General features: G+C 34.9%; 1 protein-coding gene across 6 annotated transcripts in view; it reads right to left on the reverse strand.

Moving 5' to 3' along the window:
• Positions 1-25963, reverse strand: part of ARID4B (AT-rich interaction domain 4B) — a 145360-nt gene that overhangs the window by 42873 nt on the left and 76524 nt on the right. For all 6 annotated transcript variants that reach the window (XR_016038726.1, XM_055425776.2, XM_055425779.2 and 3 more), the window contains exons 8-16: positions 20893-21031; positions 16662-16741; positions 14945-15021; positions 13422-13576; positions 9410-9482; positions 7685-7779; positions 6569-6666; positions 5302-5545; positions 4824-4999 (exon numbers count right to left, since the gene is read on the reverse strand). Coding sequence is in view for 5 of the 6 variants with exons in the window: in XM_055425776.2 (XP_055281751.2) it covers positions 4824-4999; positions 5302-5545; positions 6569-6666; positions 7685-7779; positions 9410-9482; positions 13422-13576; positions 14945-15021; positions 16662-16741; positions 20893-21031 (1137 nt within the window). In the remaining variant the exon portion in view is untranslated. The remainder of the gene's footprint in view (positions 1-4823; positions 5000-5301; positions 5546-6568; positions 6667-7684; positions 7780-9409; positions 9483-13421; positions 13577-14944; positions 15022-16661; positions 16742-20892; positions 21032-25963) is intronic.

Below are 25963 nucleotides of genomic sequence, written 5' to 3' on the forward strand. Positions count from 1 at the left end.
GTTCCGGGAACAGCAGGTTCCAAGCGTATGATATTCTCTGAGTTTCACTTTAATATTAAAAACTAAAACTGTATAAGATGACCATGGATGATTACAGAAAGATATATTCAGAGAAAATGAAAACTGAAAAGTAAGTGTATTAAAAGAAAATGTCCAACAGGCAGAAGAACAGAAGTTGTGCTGAACAGCAAGAAACTAGCTAGTAAGGTCGACGCTAACATTTTTCTCCTGTTTTACTGTGGAAGTTTTTTATAACTCAGTTAACAAAAACAAAAATCATCGTACCTCATAGCCATTTTCTCACTGAAAAATATTTTTCATTCAAATATTTCCAACCTCCAGATGTTTAAACATGTTTTTACTAGCCAATGGCTAGTCTTAATAATTAAAATAATCTCAATCAGATTTTCTGAAGTTGTAGTAAATGAAATACTATTTCACCTTTTATAGGAATATACTAAGTTCACATTAAAATCACATCAAGTTTTTTCTTTCTATTCTTCTAAACTTCAACACAATTTCTGCTCTCTTTTCTCCATATTTACCAAAAGTCCTCTTCTACCAATTCTCTCAACTTTAAAGTTCTGAAGAAACAGGCATATGAGAGACCAGTTGCAAATATGAAACTGAAAGTCATTTGCATTCTAGAAGCAGCAATGCAACCATTCTGGTCTTCTCAATATCATGTACTTTCTAAAACAATCATATTCATTTTATACTGACCACAAATTTATATTCAGTAAATTGTAGGAGAATCTTAAATTATAAATTTTCCATGTACTAGATTTATTTTTTAAAAACTTCAATTAGTTTTAATTTACTCGGCAGTATGTCTATCCTTATTACAACAGTTTGCTCTCAAAAAGAATCCATCACTTTATAGCTGACAAATGAATAAATGTCATCAAATAGAACCATAAGACAGCTAAGTAACTAACCCTTAAAAGTTAATGGGTATAGTATGTAGATAAAAAAATCTTCCTCCACTAATAATTTTAGTTTTATATTCTTATATGCAAACTTTTTTAGCAATGACATACTTTATCATTCCTAATTATACAATTCTGTAGGCAACAACAAAAAAAAAACTAGAAATAGTGTCACAAGTACAACCATAAGGCTTTTATATTCTATCCCTTTCCTTCTATACAGTGAGGCAACAGGGATGAAGGGAAGCTTAATGAAATTCACTTATGAAATTCAGTCTGAGTTCACAAAAGTACCAAATGAGTCAATTTTCTCTGCAATGCATCACAAACTCTACAAAGATTCTTAAGAATTACTCCTATTTTAAAGACTTGTTTATAGTCAAATTGGTACTTAAAAATTAAATGAATCCAGCTGTAATCTGAGATAAAAAATATGAACTCTACTACTGAAAATCTATTAACATTTAAGTAAGGCTGAAATATCTAAGAAACTATCAGAAAGGCTGAAATATCTAAGACACTTTCAGATAAACTATTAGCAACTTTAACTGATTTATATATATGTAATAGACATATGTAAAATTAAAACAGTAAGGTTTTTTCTGAAAGAATACTACTTGTTTAATCAGAAGATTATTTCGCTGCTCATCTGGGAGAAAAATAAGTATATTCTAGTAGATACAACAAAGATGGATCATACACCAGAGATTTATCATGCATCTCAGAATCACCGTACAAAACATAAAAGAGATAGAAGATGATTAAAAGTCTAAAATGTTTTAAACGAAAATTAACTCTAAACTGCACATTACATTATTAAGCCAAAACTATATAGGAGTGAGGGCTTCCCTGGTGGCTCAAGGGTAAAGAATCCATCTGCCAAAGCAGGAGACACAGATACAATCCCTGGAGGAGGAAACGGCAACCCATTCCAGTATTCTTGCCTGGAGAATCCCGTGGGTGGAGGAGCCTGGTGGGCTACAGTACATGCGGTCGCAAAGAGTCAGACATGACTGAGCGATTGAGCACGCACACACACGCAGCACTGAACACAACCGGCAAATGCCAATAACAGCTGGTACAATCCTACCCTAAGCGGTAGCCAGGGCAATCTTTTATGTAATCTGGAATAAAAACCTAATACTCTGTATTAATTTTTAAAAGCAATCAAAAATTAGAAATTCTCATTTAATGTCAACCTCAGACACAAACCAAATGAGTCACTCAATAACACACTGAACTACAAAGAGGCAAACAACACAATTACTGGCTATCAGCCGAAGCAAATATTCTCCCCCTCCTTCTCTTCTCAGTGGCAAACCAGAATGCCAAGAAAGAGAGCCTTTCAAAGTATAAAATGCAGCCAGTATACTAAGCGGATGTATGTATTACACACAAACATAAACACAAAACACACACATATTACATCAGTTATCTTTTACATTTTGGGAAACCAAATTTATCCACGAGGACTTTTTCATCTGAACTCACAAATATCAAATTTCCTAAGTTTGATGTCACATTCCTTACTTTCAATGGACCAAAATTAAGAACAAAATAACTACTATAGTTTATTAGTACCTACTACGGGCCAGGCACTGAACCAGACATTTTACATAAATTCAATTATTTAATCTTCCACACCTGAACTACAAAGGAAGGACACTGAAAGTTCTTGTACCAGCTAATTACTCAGAGATAGTTTATATAGTAGATAAATATTTATATATTAATTTTTTACAATCACAAAATTTTCTGTTGCACTGATCTAATAAAATCCAAAGATCAGTTTTGGATATTTCTAACCCATAATCTTCTACAGCAGCCACATCAGGAAAATCTGTTTGTGGTATGATACATTTATGGCAAGCCACTCCAGTACTCTTGCCTGGAAAATCCCATTGATGGAGGAGCCTGGTAGGCTGCAGTCCATGGGGTCGCTATGAGTCGGACACGACTGAGCAACTTCACTTTCACTTTTCACTTCCACACACTGGAGAAGGAAATGGCAACCCACTCCAGTGTTCTTGCCTGGAGAATCCCAGGGACGGGGGAGCCTGGTGGGCTGCCGTCTATGGGGTTATACAGAGTCGGACACGACTGAAGTGACTTAGCAATAGCAGCAGTAGCAGTAAATAAAAAAGCTATAGGAATTTTCCTGGTGGTCCAGTGGTTAAGAATCTACATTGCAATACGGGCAATGCAGGTTCAATCCCTGGTCAGGGAACTGAGATCCCACATGCCACGGGCAACTTTGCCTGTGCGCCACAATTGCTCAGCCCGAGCTCTGGAACCCATGCACTGCAACTAGAGAGAAGCTTGGGTGCCACAATTAAGACCTGACGCAGTCAGAAATAAAAACTTAAATTTTAAAGGAAGTGTATAAAAATGTTAAAAATTTAATAAGTAAATAAATACATAAGCCACAGAGCTGAAGAATTCAAAAAATCTACAAAATATAGTTTATACCATAAAATAAGGTGAAGTACCAACATGAAAAATTAAGATAATTATTATTCACAAAGAGAAAATACAGGCTTATTACAGGGCTTTCCACACAGTAAATGCTCCAGAAATAGATTCATATTTATAAATCAGATTTTTAGGCAAAAAGCTGAATCCTTACTAAATTTCTTAATAGCTGACATAGTCTTCAAGTAGTAGCAAGCGTAGTTCAAATATACATTTAACACAAACAGAAACATAACTAAGTATAATAAACAAACACTTAAACTATATTCATCTAAAGGCAGTTTTGTTTCATTTTTCCATGTTTATTTGCATGTTGTCAAAATTTTAGAAGAACACTAAAATGGCTCAGTCGGTAAAGAATATGCCTGCAATGCAGGAGACAGGAGTTCAACCCCTGATCTCCTGGGAAGATCCCCTGGAGAAAGAAATGGCAACCCACTCCAATATTCTTGCCTGGAAAATCCCATGGACAGAGGAGCCTGGCAGGCTACAGCCATGGGGTCGTAAGAGTCGGACACAACTTAGTGACTAAACCACGAACCATCACCAAAATGAGAAACAGATTTTAAGCAAAAAGATACTTACTAAGTTTCTTAAAAGTAAATAATTTCCAGTATCACTAAGGAGTACTTGAAATACACATTTGTACACACAGAGAGATATATATTACAAACTGTAATAAACACATTTTACTATAGTCATCTAAGCATCATTTTTTCCTCTTCCTTGCTTGTCTGCATGCTGTGGCCAAACTTTAGAAAATATGAAAATGATCCAAAAAATATACAGTTGTACTTATTTAAAAGAATCACTAACAATGGGGATGTTTAGCTTTTTTTTAAGCCTCAGAAACAAGATGAAATGCCAAAAATCACCTAAAAAATGCAGGGTCCGCTGTCAGTGTAGGTATTATTGATACACTGCTAAATAATTCTCAAACTGACCAAACCAAGTAAATGCTACTATCACATAAAATGCAACATAACAAGTTTGACTTTTTATAAACTAAGTACTAGCACTTTTCCATTCTTATTTTTTGCTTAAAAAATGATTAAAACTCTCAAAATCTATACCCAACATACCATCTACAAAACACTGGAGAAAGTCATCTTCCCAAATTTGTATTATCTAGTTATGCAGCAGAGGCTAATGCAGTAAGAACTGTTTTTCTCCAGCTCAAGATTTCATAAATTTCCATGATGAGAGCAAGAATAATGGATCAGAAATATGATCTTTTTCTACAAATTTGCATTAGGAGGGTCTCTGAAGGAGGCAAATGCTATCTGCATAATAAATACAAATTAAAATCACTTAATTATTTATTCTGTCAATCACATTTAGATTCATACAAACACATAAAGAGCAAATTACAAGAATTCATTCAGCTATACAACGCATCTTAACCAAAAACAGATTTCTTACCCAGATTTTGCTTTTTCTTCTTCAGCTTCTACCTTTATGCTGAGGGATTCATCTGCTCCAGTTGTATCATCATCTTTATCTTCCAAATTTTCATTTTCTTCTGTTTTTCTCATGTTAACTTCTTTTTCCTGTTCAGATTGTGTAGGCATAGATTCCAATAAATTCTTTTTACTCCCCTAGAAAAAGATCAGAGGAACTAAACCAACAAAAGTAAAAATTGTCAACCTAATTCCATTATCTAATTACTAGCACAGGAGGTACCAACCACTACTAACACTGAGAAAGTTATTTTAACAATCTGCCATCTCTAAAACAATGGCAAAAATAGCTAATGGCTATTTCAAACACAAAAATATCATGTAATAGAGAAAATGAATGAACAATAGAATTTATAAGATAAATTAAATAAGGAATCTTTCGAGAGGATGGAGAAAAGGCACCAGAGAAAACAAAGGACTATTAACAGTATCCTATTTACCTGAGAGGGCTGAGTATTCTCCTTTCTTTCAACACCCTCTTCAAGAGGCTTTTCTTCTTTTGGTATTATATTCGCTTCCTCTTCAATCTTTATTTCTTTGATTTCTGGTTCATTTTCTTCCTTAACTTTTATTTCTTTTACATTTTCACACTCCTTACAAGGCTTGTTAACAACTTTCTCTGGCAATGCCATCTGAAATTCAATATTGGCCGACCTACAGTACTCCTCAAAACCATATAAGTATCTGGAAACATGAAAAGAAGTTATATTCGGGAAAACATTTCAAAATGTTATCGTAGAGTTGTGGTTTTTAAAATACGTGTTCACTTCTTCTAAGTGCTCAGATATTGAGCTACCTTAATATTCTAGCTTATTTTAGTTCAGTTCTTTACAATCTTTTTACTCAAATAGAAACATTTTTCAAAGAAAATAACTTCATTAAAAAAAATGCTAAAAGTGAAAAGAAAGTCATCATCTTAAATGTAGTAACTGTAGTAATAGTAGCTATTAGAAGAACTAGTAATAGCATCTATTTATATGTCAGGTACTGGACCTCTGAGTGTATGTAATATTTCACTAGCTGATCAGACTAATCATTACTATGAGACAAACAGTATTATCTCATTTTATAAACAAGAAAATCAAGATCTGAAAGAACAAACAAATGGCCCAAGGGCATAAACAACAAATAACTGGCAGAACCGGAATTCAAACCTGGGTTTATGTGACTTTAAAACTTTGGCATTTTAACTTCTACACAATACTTTCCAAATTTGCCTGAGCACAAAAACATTCTTCACAGATTATCTCACAGATCTAATATTCATGGAAATCAGTCCTGAATATTAATTGGAAGGACTGATGCTGAGGCCAAAACTCCAATACTTTGGCCACCTGATGAGAAGAACTGATTTCATGTGAAAAAACCCTGATGCTGGGAAAGATTAAAGGCGGGAGAAGAAGGGGATGACAGAGGGTGGATGGCATCATTGACTCAATGGACATGAGTTTGAGTGAACTCCTGGAGTTGGTGATGGACAGGGAGGCCTGGCGTGCTGCAGTCCATGGGGTTGCAAAGAATCGGACATGACTGAGCAACCGAACTGAGCTGAATATTCATGGACTACACTCTAGAAAATGCTTTTATAGAGTGATTACTCTAGTTAACCTTCCTTGAAATTACTAGCCTCAGTTGCATGGTAAATTCCATCCTGCTTTCTAGGTAAAATACTGTTGAATATATGCTATACTGAGTGCATGGACTTACTTTTTATAAGCACATTTAACATTGTATCCTGCAGCTGAATTTAAGACAGGGATTCCAAGATCTTGGTAGACTTGTTTCCAAACAGCCCCGCTTTCAATCTGACAGAGTAAAAGGAAAATTCAAAAATTAAAAGGTGGGGAATATGATAAAATTTTGATAAATACCAAATGTGTATATTTGTGTGTGTATGTATTATATAGTTCTATATTTGTTATTTCTAGTCTCAAGGAATGAAAACTACCAATTTTGATAAATTCTAAATAAAATGATCTGGTTTACAGCAATGTTTTTAAGTTAAGTTTTGGTATTCTAACAAATCTCAGAGAATTATAAATGCTGAAATCCTAGGTCATTTGATGTTTTACCTTTTTGGCCATGCCTCAAGGCATGCAGGATCCCAGTTCCCTGACCAGGGATCAAGCTTGCTTCCCCTACAGGGGAAGTTCAGTCTTAACCATTAGATAGCCATGGAAGTCCCCGTTTGATGTTTAAATAAATCCTGCTATGGTAAATAAGAAAACATCTACATTCCTGAATCAAAATCTTAATGAAATGACAGATAAAAAAATTTTCAATGACGTATGATTTCCTATAAGCTAATAAAGTCGTTTCATGAATCCTAGTAACACAACGTACCTTTCCTCCCCCCAGAATAATCTTACATGGATGAGTACCATACTTCATGAAACCTTAAGATAATTTCAGTTCAACAAAGACTTTCTGCATATATGCACACATATATATGCAAATTATGTTTTCTATATGTAGAGCACAGTGGTAGAGATCAAGGATATAAAGAATATTAAGACAGATCCCTGCTCTTACTGATCTTACAGTCTAATGGAAAAGAGACACAGAAAGAATTTCCACTAACATGGTTGTGTTATGACTCAGATAGCTTATGAAAGTTTGACAAACTTAACAGTAAATTGGAAAGCTCATTTTTAAAAACCTTCAAATATAAATTTGGTCTGAGGAAGCTAGCTATTTCTAACTTGTACTCTCCATTTTCTTTTCCTTTTATTCTTAAGTTTTTGTTAAAGGACACTTTTAGATAATTTTTAGATGAGAAAACATGTATGAAGAACATGTTTCATTTCTGATCGTAATACTTACATTATCAAATCCTCCAAGTTTGTGTACAAGTCTGAATAACTTAAAGAGATTCAAATTTCGATATCCAAGCACAGGTCGTTTGTTAATCGGTGTGCCTATTAAAGAAAACACGAATATATCAGAACCATGCTTTGCACTTATTTAAATTTTGAAAAGATTCAAACATTACCATCAAATATACACAGTGCAATCTGTGTCTTTATGAGAAAAATATCCCTGGTTAATAAAAAATATATCTACTTACATCTGTTTTATCAAAACTTTTTTTCCTATATCAGATTTTTGAAACTTTATTTATATTTTATTATACTTTCATTCCCCTGATGAGCAAAAGAATAAACAGTAAATTAAGCAAAATAAAATACCAACAAAAAATTTTAAAACATCAGGGTTAGAATGTTTGGTAGAACTGAAAACAGTGTTGAGATAATTGATGGGCAACTGCTTCACAATGGGAATTACCTTTTATTTCTTTGTATTTTACTAATTTACTACTATTCCACAAAGTAAGTAATTCCAGAGTAAAGTTATAGTGTTGCTTATTCTAGGATGTAAAAAAAGTAGAAGGATACTAAAACTATCAAACTGTTATAATGTGATAAGAGAAAACAACAGGATAGAGATACACAACCTACTGCCCTTTCCAAAAAATATATGATGGGGATAATCATATTCTTCATTCTTTTCTAATATTAGATTTTATTCATTTTCTTCACTTTTTAATTTAGCTTATATAAAAAAAAGCTTAAGACAAAGCCTGCCTTCTTAGGCCAAGCCTCCATGCACACAAATAAACACATAAATCAAGGACATTTTATATTGAAGAATATAAAGATAACTATATTGTAGTAGCCACTATGATTTATGAGAGCAAAAAGAACACCAAGCCCGCAGCTACTCATCAACAATACAAAACTGGATTAAAAAAACATGAATTCACAGAGCATAGTAGCATTTCTAAATATCATTCATTCATTTTGTCTTTTTCTTCAAGTCAGAAAGCTTTCAGCCTCTGCCCTCTACCTTATTAGCATCTTTACAGGGAAGGAGAAATTATACTCATAACAGCAGATAAGAAAGAAACAGGGCCACAGGTACTAGCTGACCAGGTCATCACTGCAAGTTAAAAGTTAATGTTAATGATCCATGCTCATACTTCTTGAGCCACAAAGGCAGATTAAAAAAGCTAAGACAAGGCTCACCTTGAGACCTGGTCACCTTTCTCTACAGATGGTTTAATTTTGTTCTTAGTTTTATGTGGCTAAGTGATAAGAAGACTTATGGCCCATCTTAGAATGAATGCCGTGTCTGCCTGTGTGTCTCTCTCTTGCTCACATACACACACACATACATCTTGGGGCTGGCAGTGATTTTAGGGAAGAGGCTTTTCTACAGGCATACATGGAGGCTCAAATAAAATGACACTATGATTTCCATTCTGTTACTGTTTTCTAATGCAAAGGTTCTTTGGGGTCCCCCAAAGAAGTGGGGGGAAAGACAGAATACAGTTATTTATCAGTTCATGGCTATAACATCCATCAAAATACTGTCAAATCCCACACTCTACTTACTACGTGACAGACATCACACTAGGGTGCTGGTGATACTGGTAACCAAAATGATAGCCATGACTACCAGTGACACGCAGCTTAATAAACAGAATTCTTATTTTTAAGATATTATCTGATGTCGACATTAATAATGAATCAAAGAAAAAACACTCACCTCGATCTTCCATAAATTTGTACAACTGCTGAAGAAAGTTCTCCCTTTCTTCTGGAAATGGTTCTATTTCTTCCTAATTTTAGTCACATAAGAATAAAACATTATTTTCCTCAGTTAAGCATTTTAATAACACAAGAAGATTTCCTACCAACGACTAGTACCAAAGTATTAGTACCAAAGACTCACTAGAATATTTCAAAGGCTTTTTACCAAAAAAAAAAAAAAATTACTTAACACTAAGCTATTCAAAACCAGAAAGTCTAGACATTTTATGCTTTACAGAGAACTATGTCCTAAAAGGTTATCTCAATAGTGACAATCCTAAATGTAAATGCTCATATAAGAAAAGTGACCAACAAAATGGTTCATGAACTTTTTACCACATCAGAGATCGAGCGTTTAAATCACAGTCACAGGCTCAAGAAGACCTACTCTCACTTACATTAAATTGGGTCAGGGCTTAACATCGAAACTGACTCTACTTTTGCTCCTCCAGGAACTAAACAAGTGAGGGCCCCATCAGCTGCAACTGAAATTATCCTTCATTATATTCAGCCCCACAGTATAGTACTTCAAACTTCTAAAATCAGTAAAGTGGGGAACAAACTTGATCTACAATACCTGAAGATTCAGACTTAGGGAAATCTTCAAGTAATAAAATAGTTCCCCGATTTATCAATTACAAGGGAGGGACTAGCTTCTTGCTGCTGTGGCCAGGGGCTGTGGCAGTAGGGAGCTGGTCCTGAAGCAACCTGCAAGGAGCAGGGTAGTAGGTGAGATGGAAGAACTCATCAATTCAGTGACCATCAACAAACATTTAATGAGCACCAGTGAGTGTAGGCACTGTGCAAGGTGCTGAGTCAAAAGAGAAACAAGTGATGGTGCCTGCCATCTGAGCATGATCAGGGGTAACTGCAGAGGAAGTGATTCAAAATACATGCTGAGGCTTTACAGTTACTCTGGCTGAAACAAAAGTATTCTAAGTGGTAAAAGTCAGGAGAATACTTTTCAACTGATAGCCTAAATATATCATTCTAATTTTAAAAATTATGTGTCTAAAACCACTGCTGGTGTGAGATTTGCCTCTATCTTAAAAGCAAGCAGAAAAAAGGAAGTTAAAAACAACAAAAACTTGTATCGATAAAACTTTTATGCTTGCTAATAATTAGGCAGAGAAGAATAAATGACAATTATTAGTTTGCTTATGATAAAATTTCTTTTTCTCAACCTAAACATGATCCACATGTGCTGCATTTTGGTAAGGTAGTCATACCTAAGTCTAAGGAATACTGTTTTCTAGGTATTTTCTTAAATGCCCCCATGGTACAATATGAGACTTTAATAAACCACCAAATTTATTCCTACTGCAAAAAATTTTAAGTGAAGTTTGTATTTAATTAAAAAAAAAAACTGTTTAAACTGGAAACCACATTTGCTTAACATAAATCTAAGTAACAAAAGTTTTGGTAACTAATATTTACTGATCATCTGTTCCATGTTACACACTATGAGTACAGGTAAGATGGACTCCTGAACCTTGAGGAGCTTATTGATTAGTAGGGCAAAAAACAAACAGAAAATAAATACATGCACATATGTAATGCATGTATATATATATAGGCAAAAATTTCTACAAGGAGTGGTATCTGTTTAGACTATCAAATGGAGTTAACTTTTCTTGCAGAACGTGATGGTTCTCTCCTTTACAGAGAGAACAAGTTAGTAAGGTTTAGAAAACTCAACAGGAGTGTGTCATGCTGACAAAGGGCGGGGTGGGGAAGGGCACTGTAGACAAAGGTATTGGTTTGTACAGAAGTGAGTAGAAACAAAGGTTTGTAATTCGATGCTGCTACAACCTAGTTCAAAGTAGGAGGGTAGGGAATTCCCTGGAGGGCCAATGTTAGAAATTTACACTTTCACTGCCAAGGGCCTGGGTTCAACACCTGGTTGGGGAAATAAGATGTGGAAAGCCATGTGGTACCACCAAAAACAAATAAACAAAAAAATAAAAGTAGGAGAATATACCAGAAGAAGTTATGGAAAAAAAAGAGCACAGGATGGGCTATAAAGGGAGGTTCTGAAAGTAAAGCCTGACTTCCAGAGTAATAAGTCATTTGGACTATAGCCTGCCAGTCCAAGGAATTTTCAGGCAAGAATACTAGAGTGGGTTGCCATCTGCTATCCAAGGGGATCTTCCTGACTCGGATTGAACCTGCATCTCTTGTATCTCCTGCACTGCAGGCAGACTCTTTACCACTGCGCCACTTGAGAAGCCTTAAGCAAGGAACTGATGGCTTATAACTTTGAACAGAGTTACAGATTTTATCATTTGTTATAAACTGGTATATATAATTTAACCAGAACCAAAACAAAATTAGTATTGTGTGAATTCTGAAGCACTTTCAACATGTTGTAGGAATAATGTAGACCTTCTTGAGTTTTACACATTCATAAGTGAATGGTCTCTATCTCGTGCCTTTGTTGGCTTTCTGTGAGCTGTAGTTTCTGGGAAGTGAGCAGCTCTCATTCCTGTAACTCTTGTAATCCAGTCATTCGTGTGCCTCCTTCATGAGGATTCAGTACGGCTGTGGTGCTGTTATCCCTCTGATAGGAACTCTAACTCGGTGTAAAGCCCCAAAGGTCTGTTACTTATTTTTATTTTATATTGTGCTATATTTCATTTACAGTGTTATGTTTGTTTCAGGTGTACAGCAAAGTGATAGTCATATATATATATATATATATATGAATTAACAAAAGCAGCTCCCGTCTTTTGATGGGGTGCTCAGGGTTTATAACATAAATGGCATTATTTTGAGAGAGGGCTAACTTAGGTATGGCATTGGGTTTTTTTTTCTTTTTGCAGCTTGAGGCAGTTGTAAAATAACTTAATGGAGCTTTTTACAACTGTGTATTCTATAGTATTTTTTCATTTGGTGAAATTTTAACTGTTAATGTTTTTGGCATTCTGCTTTGTACCATTTATTAAATAAAAATTTTTAAAAAAAGAAAAAAATAAATAGAAAGCAATGGGGAAGACTGACGCCAGGGAAACTTTCATACTATACACTGTCATTATAGATCACTATATTATAAAACATAAATTTTAAAATGTTCCTAGTTCATCAGTAGTTTATTACAGTTACAGGGCAAAATTTCACAACTTACCTAAAATATTACATATTGACATTAACTTATCTTTGTTTCCTAAAAACATTAAATACAATGGTCAAGTATTGCAGCTATCATTATCGGCATCATTATTCCCCCAATAACTTTCATAAAGCCATTCAGCAAACCATTAAAGAACACAGTGGTACACTGTCACTAGTAATATTACAGGCAATTTTCTCAGTACTTGTCATTGATGGACCTAAAGTACCAGCTACAATAAAATCTAAATTTAGCTCCTTGATCCATATAAATTCACAGATGTCTTATTTTGTATTAGATAAAATCTAATACAAAAATCTTTGTACTGATTCTCTGAATCAAAGATATTAATCTTTACTTTTATGCTGATTATTCCTTTAACATTAGATAAGACATTTTATTCCTTACGAGACACTGTAATAAAATATGCAGATGTAAACATAGTATGAGGTCACAGCTGTCTACGTGATGGCAAAAAGCATATGAAAGCAGAGTTTTGCTGTATTAAGAAACATTTTTCCCCTTTTTCTACTTGAACTATAGATGACACACAATACTGTATCAGTTTCAGGTGTATGACATATTGATTTGACATTTATATACATTATGGACTGAAGATTAAGAAATATTTCTGAGGTTACAGGGATAACTATACTTAATATTTTTAATTTCACAAAACCATATTTCTATTTTAAGGTTAAATAAGCAAACTATTTGATTATGATGAATACACAAGAACAACTGTATTATAAAATACTTTTAATACTAAAAATACTTAAGTGATTAATGACTTCATGTCAAATCCCAAAGAGAACTCAACTGTTTTTCATTGTGAAAGGCATTAACTCTTTTAACTCACCTCTTCTTCGCTGCTGTTATCCTCCTTTTCTTTTTCATCATCTTCCTCCTCCTCTTCTTCCTCTGCTTCGCTGCTAGAACTATCTTCTTTCAATTCAGTCTTCCAGTTAGCAGGAATAGTTCTACTTTTGTGAAATTCAAGTGCCTGATCAAAGGCTGGAAAGAGGTCATAAACTATCAACTGGAGAAATTAAAGAACTGATTTGTCTAAAAATATTAACAGGATAAAGGAATAAAAAGTACTGTGCTGCCATTTATGAAGCAGTTGCTAAGGGCTAGGCATTGTGCTAACTGCTTTTTGGTGTAGCAACCCATTAACCTTAACAGTCTTAGGCATTAGGTATCTATTTCATAGATGGCAAAACTTAGGTGACTTAGGTTCAAAGACAAGAAAAAAGGGCAGATATATTCTTTTAAAACAAAAATTAAGACAGACTGCTGCTGCTAGGTCGCGTCAGTCATGTCCGACTCTGTATGACCAGATGGACAGCAGCCCACCAGGCTCCGCCATCCCTGGGATTCTCCAGGCAATAACACTGGAGTGGGTTGCCATTTCCTTCTCCAATGCGTGAAAGTGGAAAGTGAAAGTGAAGTCACTCAGTCGTGTCCGACTAGTAGCGACCCCATGGACTGTAGCCCACTAGGCTCCTCTGTCCATGGGATTTTCTAGGCAAGAGTAGTGGAGTGGGGTGCCATTGCCTTCTCCTAAGACTATCTAGTAACACATTAAAGTAAATGTAGTAAACATTAAAGTAAATCTTTATAATCATTTTAACAAAAAGTTATTAAACAGTATTATATAACAGGCACAGAGCCACTGTAATAACTTACAAGTACCTGAAAATATACTATAAATATGTACTCTGCATATTGAGTTAACTCTGAATTAAAATTATATAAATGATTAATTTAACCATAACTAGATACAGTTATTCTCACTTTATAATACAGAGAACAACATTCTCTACCGTAACTCTTGATGATTTTAACCCAGTCTATATAGTGTATGATCTGATTTGGTGACCATGGGCAAAGAAAAAATTAAGTTATTTCCTGTGCCAAAAATCAAGTAAGAGACACAATTACAGCATATTCCCCAATAAAACATAACTACCGTTACAAGAAATGACAAAAACCAAGACTACTTTGACTCCTGTTTTTACCATCTGCAGGAAATGATGTTTTATTTACTAGGCCAGACTACAGTGATAGCTGATGATCTTGTTCTTGATCTTTTTTAGATTACTATCCCAATTATAAGCTAAGAAAAAAGAGAATACTACGATAACAAAAGACAAGCAGAAGTCGCACAGGACCAAATTAACTTCAAAGACTTCACTAAAAAAAAAATTTTTAAGACCGAAAGAATACATCCTTAGTTTTTCCTTTATCTCTGTTTGGCCATACTGTGTGACCTATGAGATCTTAGTTCCCTGACCAGAATCGAAGCTGGGCTCCAGGACCACCAGGGCATGCCGCATCAGCTTTTAAATTAAGTATAATTTGTTCCAAAATTATCCTTACCTTGTTTTAATACAGCGTCAGGCTTTGGTACAGTGTCACTAGTAATTTCATGGACATCCTTTCTTGGTACTGAAGTACTGTATTTTTTTTTTTTAAAGGAAAAAACCCACAAAAAATACAATAAAGATTAATTAAGAGTCCAATTACCTACCACAGAAAGATACCGAAAACACAGGAACACTGATGGAAATGACTGCACAAGGGTTGCAAGTCTCAAACAAAATACTAGGCAGGACATTAAAAATGGAATCATCCACAGAAGGACCCCACCTTAATAGACGTTTTATAAACAAGCAATTCTCAGAGTACCTGGTTAAATGCAATACTAAAAATATTGAAACCCTGAAAATAATAAATTAAAATGTTTACAGAGCATAATGCATCAATCCAATAAAAAGAAATAAGTTAAATGGCAAGAATTTGCCATCATCTTAAGATAATCTCAATAAATAAATAAATTTAAGATTGGAAGAAAATGTAATGTAAAATATTCGACAGTTTTTAAAAACTGAATTCTAGGTTCAAAGCAAACTTATAATATACAACTGAAGTTCTTTCATGTAGAAACTATAAGAAGGGTTTGGATGCAAGCAACTGGGAGAGGTCATTTTATCATATACGTTTCATTTCTTATTTTATATGAATAAATCATCATTCAGCTTTTCTGCACTTGGTTTGTTTCAACCAATCCACAGAAGTCTAAAAACTATTCCAAATACACTTTCCAACCTGCCTCTTTTTAAACTTTAAATTTAAAAATTTCAAATATATACAGAAGTATAACAGTTAAATGAACTCCCACGAATCCATCATCCAACTACAACAATCATTAACTCAAGAGTCAGTGTTTCATTTATACCCCTACCTACCTCCTCCCACCCCAACTGGATTATTTTGAAGCAAATCTCAGACATTATATAATTTAATTTATAATATTTTATTCTTTTAAAAATACAATCCTAACATCACACATTTAAAAAGTCATAGTAATTTCTTAATATCAACAAACTAGTATTCAATTTCAATGCTCAAATTTTTGTGAAAGTAGATTTCATATAGATTATTTTTAAGTCATGTTTCAGAACTTGAAAATCCAAAAACCAATCTTAAAGTATGATGATCTTTTTAAAGCAGTCACCCAAATAAGGCAAAATAGCAACATAAAACACATGGATATTCTAGTCACACAATTCTTAAAGGGAAATAACACCCATAGAAATTGATAACTCAGTTTTAGAAAAGTTCTACATGAAAATTCATTATCTTAATACCCAACATATATTTATAGTAACTTGTTTTAATCCTTAAGACTACTGCAAAATTCAAACGTTATACAACAGGTATTACCACATTCATTTAGAAGTAATTTAAAATGTTAGAAAAAATCCAAATTAGACATTCAAAACAATAAATATATATTCATTAATATACCATGAAATATTAGATGGGGTAGATATATTGAATTTTCCTCAATAAACCATCAGTTGTTATATAGGCAAATATTGATAAATTAGACAACACTGAGAGTATAGCTTAGAAAAGACCAAATGAACAAGACATATTTTAAGACTACTATACTCAGTATGAAAGATGATCATGCTTTGAAACACTCTGAATGATAAAAAGGAAAAGCAGAACATCACAGGAAATAATTTATAATCTGTCATCCCAATTTGGAAAAGCAGCTTATTTTTCATACCAAGTGAATTATACTTACAATTTGCCATCTTTGAAAGATCGAACAAGAATATTATCCTTTTTCACAGCAATTTCATCACTACAATCAGGACATACCACCTTTTTAAAGAAAAGTATGAAACTATTATAACTAAAAGCTCTGTTAATAGAGAGTTACAGATAAATAAGTATCAATTAATTAAATCTTAGAAAATAGTTTCAGCTTAAAATTTAAACACTAATTTTAGTTTGAGGGTAAAAACACATACACATGCGTAACAAGACACACAAGCAATTTAACGTTTATATCCTAAAACACACACACACACATATGTGGGAATGCACACAAGTAATTTTATTTTCTATATCCTTCCAGCTCTCTGGATTATCCACATTATTTTTTGACATAGGCATGATGCTGAGAGCACAATCATGGCTATGACTAGACTAATGCTATGGACCAAGTCTAGGCAGAACCAGAAAACTGGATGAGAGTGGCTCAGGGGTGGAAAGAGGGAGAGCTAGTCCAACAGAACGTCTGCAGCAGAGCTGGCAGGGACCAAAGTGGGGTATCAGAATGTTAATCAGAGCAGCCTCTATCTTAAAAAAGACAGAGATGATGTGCTGCTTATTATTTACATCTGAACATGTATGTTAATAATACTAATATTTCTCTATAATACTACCCATTCTAAAAATAAATGATTTTACAGTGAGTACCTTCCTGGAATCTACATAACATTTACTACTACCAAAATAAAAGATTTTATTTGAAGTCACTCCAGCTATTACTGAAAGTAAGGATAAAGCATGACTTCTCAAAGATAATATTAATTCAAGACACCTGTAAATTTTTATTATTTTAATTCCAAGACAGTTCACTATATATACCAAGAACAACATCATAGTTTGGTTTCTCAATGAAAAAAATGGGTTAAATAAGTATGACAGATTTAAGGACTGTCTCATTAGCTCTGAAAAATGCCACAACAGTACTTAAATGCATGTGTTCTCACTACAGGTTTGAGAGGAGCCAGAAATACATAAGTTCTAATTCAGTCTTTAATTCACTTTTTTCCTAATTTATTTTTTAATGTTTTGGCTGCATCGTGTGTTACGCAGGATCTCCGTTTCTCAACCAATGACTGTACACTCCTCCCACAGTGGAAGCACTGGTCCTAACCACTGGATAGCACAGGGAATTCCCCAATTCAGTCTCTAAAAGGTTAACAATTTCCATAATTGTAACTGCACTGCATTAAGCATTGCTTAAATGTTGATGGCATTATGAAATAATTCACCAAGAAAAGGCTTTCACGTGTATTAGCATCTAGGAAAACTTTCCTATCATTTCAAGAGTCCTGAAGTAAATGCTGAAATCTGTGCATTCATTCATCCACTCCATAAACACAAACGATTTCCTCAAGGTGCCGTGTACTAGAGCACAGTGGCCAACAGCCACTGTTTCCCCCAGAGCGAGCTTGTATTCTAACTGGGAAGACAAGCACTGAACAAGTTCAGTGCACATTTATTTAACTGCTATTATCTAGGCGGCCAGAAATCACTTTCTTGAGGACACAACGTTTACACTAAGCTTTGAAAACTGAGGAGGAACTGACTTGACAAAGGATGGATGTGTATACACATGTCTGTAGGCCAGGCTGCAAGAAGAGGAAACAGATTACGGGAAGGGCCTGACACAGCAAGCAGTGCACCACCATTCTAGGAAGTAAAAGGTCAACGTGGCTAACTTTCTGCCTGGGCTGAATAAGAAAGATAAGCAGAGCTTAGATTTGTCCATTTTGTAAGCCATGTTAATTCTGAGGACAAAAATCTAAAGTCTCTCAGGGAAGGATCTGAAACAAGACAATGTCATAACAGAATTGCGTTTTTTAAAATTACTTTTGGCTGTCACAAAGAAAATGGACCAGAGAAGGGCATGAGTTGAAAGAGATTAAGCTATTGCAAATCATCCAGGTGAGAGATGGTGACCTGGATATAAAGTGGTGGTGATGGCAAATTAAAGGAATGAGAAATATTAGAGATAATTAGGGAAGTGAAGAGGTGGGAGAGAAAAGGATGCTTACATTTCTACCTTATGCAAATGGTGTCATTCACAGGGAAAGGAAACAATTGAGAGGGGTCAAGTTTGGGAATACAGGGAGGAGAGAGTAAGTTTAGGCTTATTAAGCTTGTTAAGTTTTCAGGTGACTATAGGACAACCAAGTAGAGATACTGAATAGACAGATACTCAGGTCCAGAGCTCACAGTAGAGGTCTGAACACTAAGATATAAACTTGGGAGTAAACAGCCTAAATACAGGTCTAAAACTGTGAGCCAAATCACCCATTTTTTTCGTTCTCATGAGATTGGATTTTGAAAAACAAACATGATAGACTTCGCTGACATTGTGTGTAATTAAGCAGGTCCACTCTCCATTCTGTTACAGGAACTAAAATCCATATTTTATCCCATTTACCCATGCATCTGATTTTCTTGGTTCTTAAGACATTTCAGTTTATTATCCCAGCAACCAATGTTATTAAAGAGGATGAGATCACCCTGAAAAAATAGAGTGATATATTCTGAACCCTATACAACAACATTTAAAGTTCAGTTAGAGGAAAAATGACAGAAACTGAAAAGACTGTGTGAATCAGGGAAGCTAAGATTTCCACCCCTTAAAATGGGGGTAAATATCACTTATGTTTCAGTCTCAATTAGAATGAAATGAGACTGTGCACTTACCTTAACAAGTTAGCACAGTGTCTGGCCAGGGGAAGTGCTCAAAACATGGTAGCTATTTATTGTTCCTAAGAGTATGCAACCGGAGAAGGCAATGGCACACCACTCCAGTACTCTTGCCTGGAAAATCCCATGGACGGAAGAGCTTGGTAGGCTGCAGTCCATGGAGTCACTAAGAGTCGGATATGACTGAGCGACTTCACTTTCATTTTTCACTTTCATGCATTGTAGAGGGAAATGGAGACCCACTCCAGTGTTATTGCCTGGAGAATCCCAGGGACGGCAGAGCCTGGTGGCTGCCATCTATGAGGTCGCACAGAGTCAGACACGACTGAAGCGACTTAGCAGCAGCAGCAAGAGTATGCAACTGTTTTCTAACATGACATTACCAGGCACTTGTTAACATTATTCAATTTATAAACTACTTTCAAAAATAGAAATGCAAATATTTTATGTGATTATGTCAAGGTTGTTTGATTCAGAACACAATTTCACACTCTAGTTGATAAAAATTATCTATTACTGTCCAAGAGATCTCAAATTTGTGTGGAGGATAACACAATATCAATAATGCTAAGATGTTAAAAATAATAACGAAATGGTTGACTAAGCAGATTACTAACCTTTTGGTATCGTAAATCTTTTCCTCATCATCAGGAAACTATTTAGAAATGATGATGAGAATGTTACATTAATATTGAAAATACTAAAGTGAAAATTTTAATGTTCCTGTTATTTCAGAAAAAGACACATGAAGCTCTTTCAAAACACATTTTCTAAAGAAATGTTCACAAAGAATCTTAGTGCTTTAGGAAAAAAGAAATGACCACATACACTGACTTAAGTTTTCCGCTTACCATTAACCAAAAGCTTGACAAGTTATTTAACCCTTCTAACACTGAGTTTCCTTATCTTTAAATGAGGATAAATAATACATACCTCATAATCCTCATAAAGATCTTAGCATAATCCTTACACACAGCAGGCATCCAATAAATGAGGTGGATAGATGGACATATGAAGAAGTATAAAGGTATTATACAATATTTATTTATGAAAATAATTGCCCTCATTAGTTTAAATTAAAAGAGCTGACATTTATTGGGCACTTATTTTGTGCAAAACACTTAATACTCAGGATACAGAATACAAAACGTTCAACAAAAATGATGAAAAACAGATACCATTTGCAGACAATAGTAGAAAACAATATTCTGCTCTTCTTTAGCAGTCTTCTGCATGGTACATTTAGAAGTTCTAAAAGTCTGCACAAGAATTTTTTATCCAAAATTCAGCAGTGTAATATACCAAGCCTCTAAAATTACCATGATTTTGCTTTTCATGGATGAATTCAAAAGTTCTTTGTACTCAGAAACAATTTTCAAAGTAATTCTGCGTGAACTGAATGATGCTGAAACGATTTCCCATTCTGTACCTATGAAAAACACTGATTTTTAAGAAAATCAACTGCTTTCTTCATGAACTTATATAGCTGAAAATTAAACTCTTACACTGAAGTTACTCACCAAAGCAGGAAACCACAGTGCTTTCTTTTTATCCAAACTAACGTAATCTACACATACAACTTTTCCCAGAAGCTCATCAATCTGTTTCCTATCATCCTCATCTTCATCACTGGAGGATGAGGAAGACTCTTCCTCTGGTCTAGGGAGAGAAAAAATGAAATATTCCTATTTATCATCACAAAGAACAAGCATGCCAAGTTGATGAATACAGGTTTTCTAGAAATCCTATCCTGTTTCCTACAACCTACAAAATGGCTAAATTAAATTTTTAATAGTTTCCTAAATTGCTAAAGAATAATTTTTTTAAAAAAGGTTATCACTAGAGGAAAAGCACAGCATTTTCCTAAAAATGTCCTGAATTTATTTAGTGCTATTTTAAAAGATTACACAGAAGATCAAAACAGAACAGCACTGGTTCCCAAATTCTCAAAACCTGAAGGCCCCATTTTAAATATCCGAGGACTGCACTAAAATACACTACATTCTCCTCTCAGATTAAAGGAATTCTAGAAATGGTAATGCATTTCCAGTACAAAGCAAATTTTAAAAGGGGAAGGGAGATCTTGACTAACAGAGGATCAGGGTAGAGAGAGGAGACAATCTGATAAGACATCACCATTGCCAGGCTTAATATCAGATACATAAAAACTAAGTATTCATAAGATGTACAATATGGTTCTTTTTAATATGTGAAAAATTCCTTTTGGTTACACTGTATTCTGAATAAATTAAAAAGAAGAAAAGGGAACTCAAACCATCCATTTGATGTTAAGAGGGAAGTATAGTAAAAAATAAAACTTAAAAAGAGAGGGGGAAAAAAAACCACAAACACACAAAACAAAGTTCTCAATCTGGTTTTTAAAAAGCCCACAGTCAGTAGGAAAGGAAATGGATTCTAATGGGGGGATGGGTGGGAGGCTTGGAGGGAGGGGGACATATGTATACATATGGCTGATTCACTTTGTTGTACAGCAGAAACTGACACAACATTGTAAAGCAATTATACTCCAATTAAAAAAAATTGTTATAATTACTATGTTCAAAATGCCCAGAATAAAAATATTAAGAAATGTGGAATAAATAGACTGCAACAAAATGAGAAAAACATGGTATTTTTATAAAATAAAAAGCATGAAAATGCAAATGTCATCCCCTCATATTTATATGTGCTGCATGCTTAGCCGCGTCTGACTCTGCCATCGCATGGACTCTAGCCCTCCACGCTCCTCTGTCCATGAGATTTTCCCCGCAAGAATACTGGAGTGGGTTGCCATTTCCTTCTTCATTATATTTATATATTCCAATATAAATATAAAGGAAGCAAAACCTATTATAACACTGTTAAACATTTTACAGTGATAAGGGGAATATCATGATTTGATTTCAGCGATCATTCAATTAACCTAAAAATTGTCCCCTGATAAAAAACAAACCACATCTTCAAAGTTTGCTACTGAGACACTGTACTTCAAAATGGCACTTAAAGCAGTCCAACCCCTTCTTAGAAAGCAGGTAATAGGCAGCAGGAAAAACCAACATATTTTCACATTAGTGGAGCATAAAACCTTACAAATAGGCACACAGCTTGGAATAGTAATGACAGACCTTCACAAGTCTGAATTCTACTTGATTAGAACTTCTTAAAGACAAGGACTTTTATTTCTCCACTTTCTAATGATTATAGAACACAACCAAATTTAAAATCATAATTATTGCTTTTTTCAAAATAGTCACAGAGGACGTATTCAGCTATGGATGCCCTCTATGCCATTATCATTAGCAAGACAAAATCACAGTGTCACAAATAACATTAATCAAATCTGTAAAACACAGAAAGAGAAAACTGGGCTTTACTCAGCTAACACAATCATCTGCGATAATATAAAAGTTCTAATTTCTTTCTTAAAACTTAACAAATGTGAAGACTTCAGACACGAGAAAGTTATCTATCTACTATAAACTGACTGGCTAAATAGAACATCAATCCACTTTACTGTCTAGGTTCCACTCCAAAACCACACCCCACTCATGGACTAGACACCCTTCTCCACTCTCACCTCCTCAAGCTTTTGTTCCAGCAATGTTCCCATCTCTCCCCTCTATCAGCTTTTCTAACTCTGCTAGTTTGCTACCTCCTAGCACTGTGTTGCGGAGAAGGCAATGGCAAGCCACTCCAGTACTCTTGCCTAGAAAATCCCATGGACAGAGGAGCCTGGTAGGCTGTAGTCCATGGGGTCGCTACGAGTCAGACATGACCGAGTGACTTCACTTTCCCTTTTTACTTTCACACACTGGAGAAGGACATGGCAACCCACTCCAGTGTTCTTGTCTGGAGAATCCCAGGGACGGGGGAGCCTGGTGGGCTGCCGTCTATGGGGTTGTACAGAGTCGGACACGAATGAAGCGACTCAGCAGCAGCAGCAGCAGCAGCACTGTGTTGGAGAAGGAAATGGCAACCCACTCCAGTGTTCTTGCCTGGAGAATCCCAGGGACGGGGGAGCCCAGTGGGCTGCTGTCTACGGGGTCGCACAGAGTCGGACACGACTGAAGTGACTTAGCAGCAGCACTGTGTTATTTCTAAGAAAATGCTGTTACTTCCTCCATTGAAAAAAAAGCAACAAAAGATCCCCTGACCTCACTTTCTCCACCAGCTACTACTCTTCTTTGCAGAGAAATAGCCTGGAATGCTTTATCCCCAGACACTTGGAAACTTTTTCACCTCCTCTAAGTCTCTGTTCAAATGTCATTTCAATTACAATCACCTTATTCAAATTTACAACCTGCCCATCCCAATCCCCCAATCTTATTTTATTATTTCCACAGCACTGACAAATCTATCATACTACATAATTTACTTAATTCTTCTTTTTTCTGTATTGCCCATCTCTCTCCATATGAGAGAATGTAAGCTCTAAAGGTAGAAGAGGTGTTTTGGCTGCACCACAGGGCATGCGGGATTTTAATTCTCTGACCAGGGATGGAATCCATATCCAATGCATTAGAAGTGTGGAGCTTTAACCAGTGGACCACATGGGAAGTCTCCCGGAGACTTTATGAATGCCTGTTTTGTTCACTGATATATCCCATATACTTGAACAGTGCTTGGCACAATATAGATGCTCAATAAATATTTGCTGACTAAATAAGTGAACTAAATAGGTTTCTTTCTTTCTACTATGGTACTTCTGATTTCTATTTCTCCTTAAATTACATAATGTATACAATCAACATAATGTATACAACCAGTTTAAATCATACCTTTATACCAAAGACTCCTTTAATTTTTCCTTGTAGTGGAATGTAGCCAGGAAATTGTTTATATAAGACAAGTACTCAACAAACTGATACACCAAAATAAATGAGCATCGGAAATATTTTAAGGGAGCAAAGATAGAATAAGCAGAGAATCTGCTTGGTGTTTACTCCTCTCTGACACTGTTGCTTCTCTGGTACCAGGTATGTGTTTATAGAGCCACAACAAAATAACTAGTGCTGCTGAAATGACATGCGATGATGCCACTGGAAACAATGCTAATTACTCGGGGATGTTTACCAAACAAACGAACAGCTAGTCACTTAAAGCTGATCACACACCGATATTAATTATAAATTAATTGCAAATCAAGTAAGAATTTGTATGAACTTAACCAATAAAACGTTTTCCCCAGTTTTTATCAAGAAGGAAACTAGAATCAAATTCTCATATCAAAATAAAGCAGTGAATAATGAAAAGAACTTTTGGACTTTGGTAATGGTGCTGGTTGTAAAATTTTGTGAATGTACTAAAAAAAAAAGAAAACTGAATACTTTAAAAGGGTGAATTTTATATGTGAATTATATCTCAATAAAAATATTATTCAAGATCAATCTGCAGACCTGTAAATATCAGGTACAAATCACTAGCTTATTGGGTAAATTTTAGCAAGGTTACTGAGTAGAAACTACCCACAAATAATACCTAACAAGTATCATTACAAGCCTTATTATACTTTATCCTTTTTCTGAAGGATAATAGTCGAGAGTGCTTTCTTACAAAGAGTGTTGCATATATACTTTGGCCACGTTACTGGAAAACTTTTGGAGGAGTACAAACACTTCCATAATTTCAGCATTCTATTCTTTAGGTAGAATCAAAGAAAACTTCTGCATACAATATAAATTAAAAGGAAAAATTCACTCAAGTTATACATTATCAAAAGGATCAATAACTTGCTTTTAAAAAATTAAGCTACAGGATGATAATCTTTCAAACATGTCTGAATATATTAGGATTAAAAGCAGACTATAAATAAAATAATTAAAGGAAGGTGTCAAAAATAATCCATTTTGGAATAACTAGAGCCTGATTAACTGGTATGTTGATTAACAGTCCCTAAAAGAAAACAAAGGTAGTGACACATCACTGCAACAATGGAGTCCCGGGAATCCTGTGAAGGATAACCTTATTCACCTTTGTACAAATTTTAAATGGCAATCAGAGAACCACAATGAAGACCTTTTCAAGTTGAGTAATGGAAGAGGAAATGAAGGTCAGACAAATGACCTTAAGACACAGGTCCCAGATTTTGTTGCAGAAAATCACTCTGAAGAAACGGAAGAAAGAACTTCGAGGAAGTGTAATTTAAGGAGGTGGGCATTTTAAGCTGTGGTGCTTGCCAGTGGCGCTTACATGCCAATGCTTAGAGCACCAAGGAGGCACTAAGAATGACCACAGTACTGAGACGGAAGGAGCAGCAAGTGAAGTAAGACTGTAGACAGGCAGCACTTCATTTCCTACAGTAGTAATTCTCGGCCATTTGTTCTGCCTTCACACTTCACATATTTACAGCAAAACTTTCATTGTACACAGATTCTCAACAGGAAAATCACTAACTCAATGTCTGCTAGTCTTTAGAAAACAAAAATCAATTTGCTCAGTGACAACCGTATGCTTTCTTCTCATATACAAGAAAGGGAGACCTCAGCCAAGAAACATAACAGATATTTTAATATACTATAATTTTTGATCTGTTGGGTGTGGGGGTGTGTGTGTGTGTGTGCTGCACAGCTTCTGGAATCTTAAGTTTCCCAA

The sequence above is a fragment of the Moschus berezovskii genome, chromosome 12, assembly GCF_049115385.1.
Source record: "Moschus berezovskii isolate FMDL1 chromosome 12, NW_MosBer_1.0, whole genome shotgun sequence".
NCBI classification, from domain to species: Eukaryota; Metazoa; Chordata; class Mammalia; order Artiodactyla; family Moschidae; genus Moschus; species Moschus berezovskii.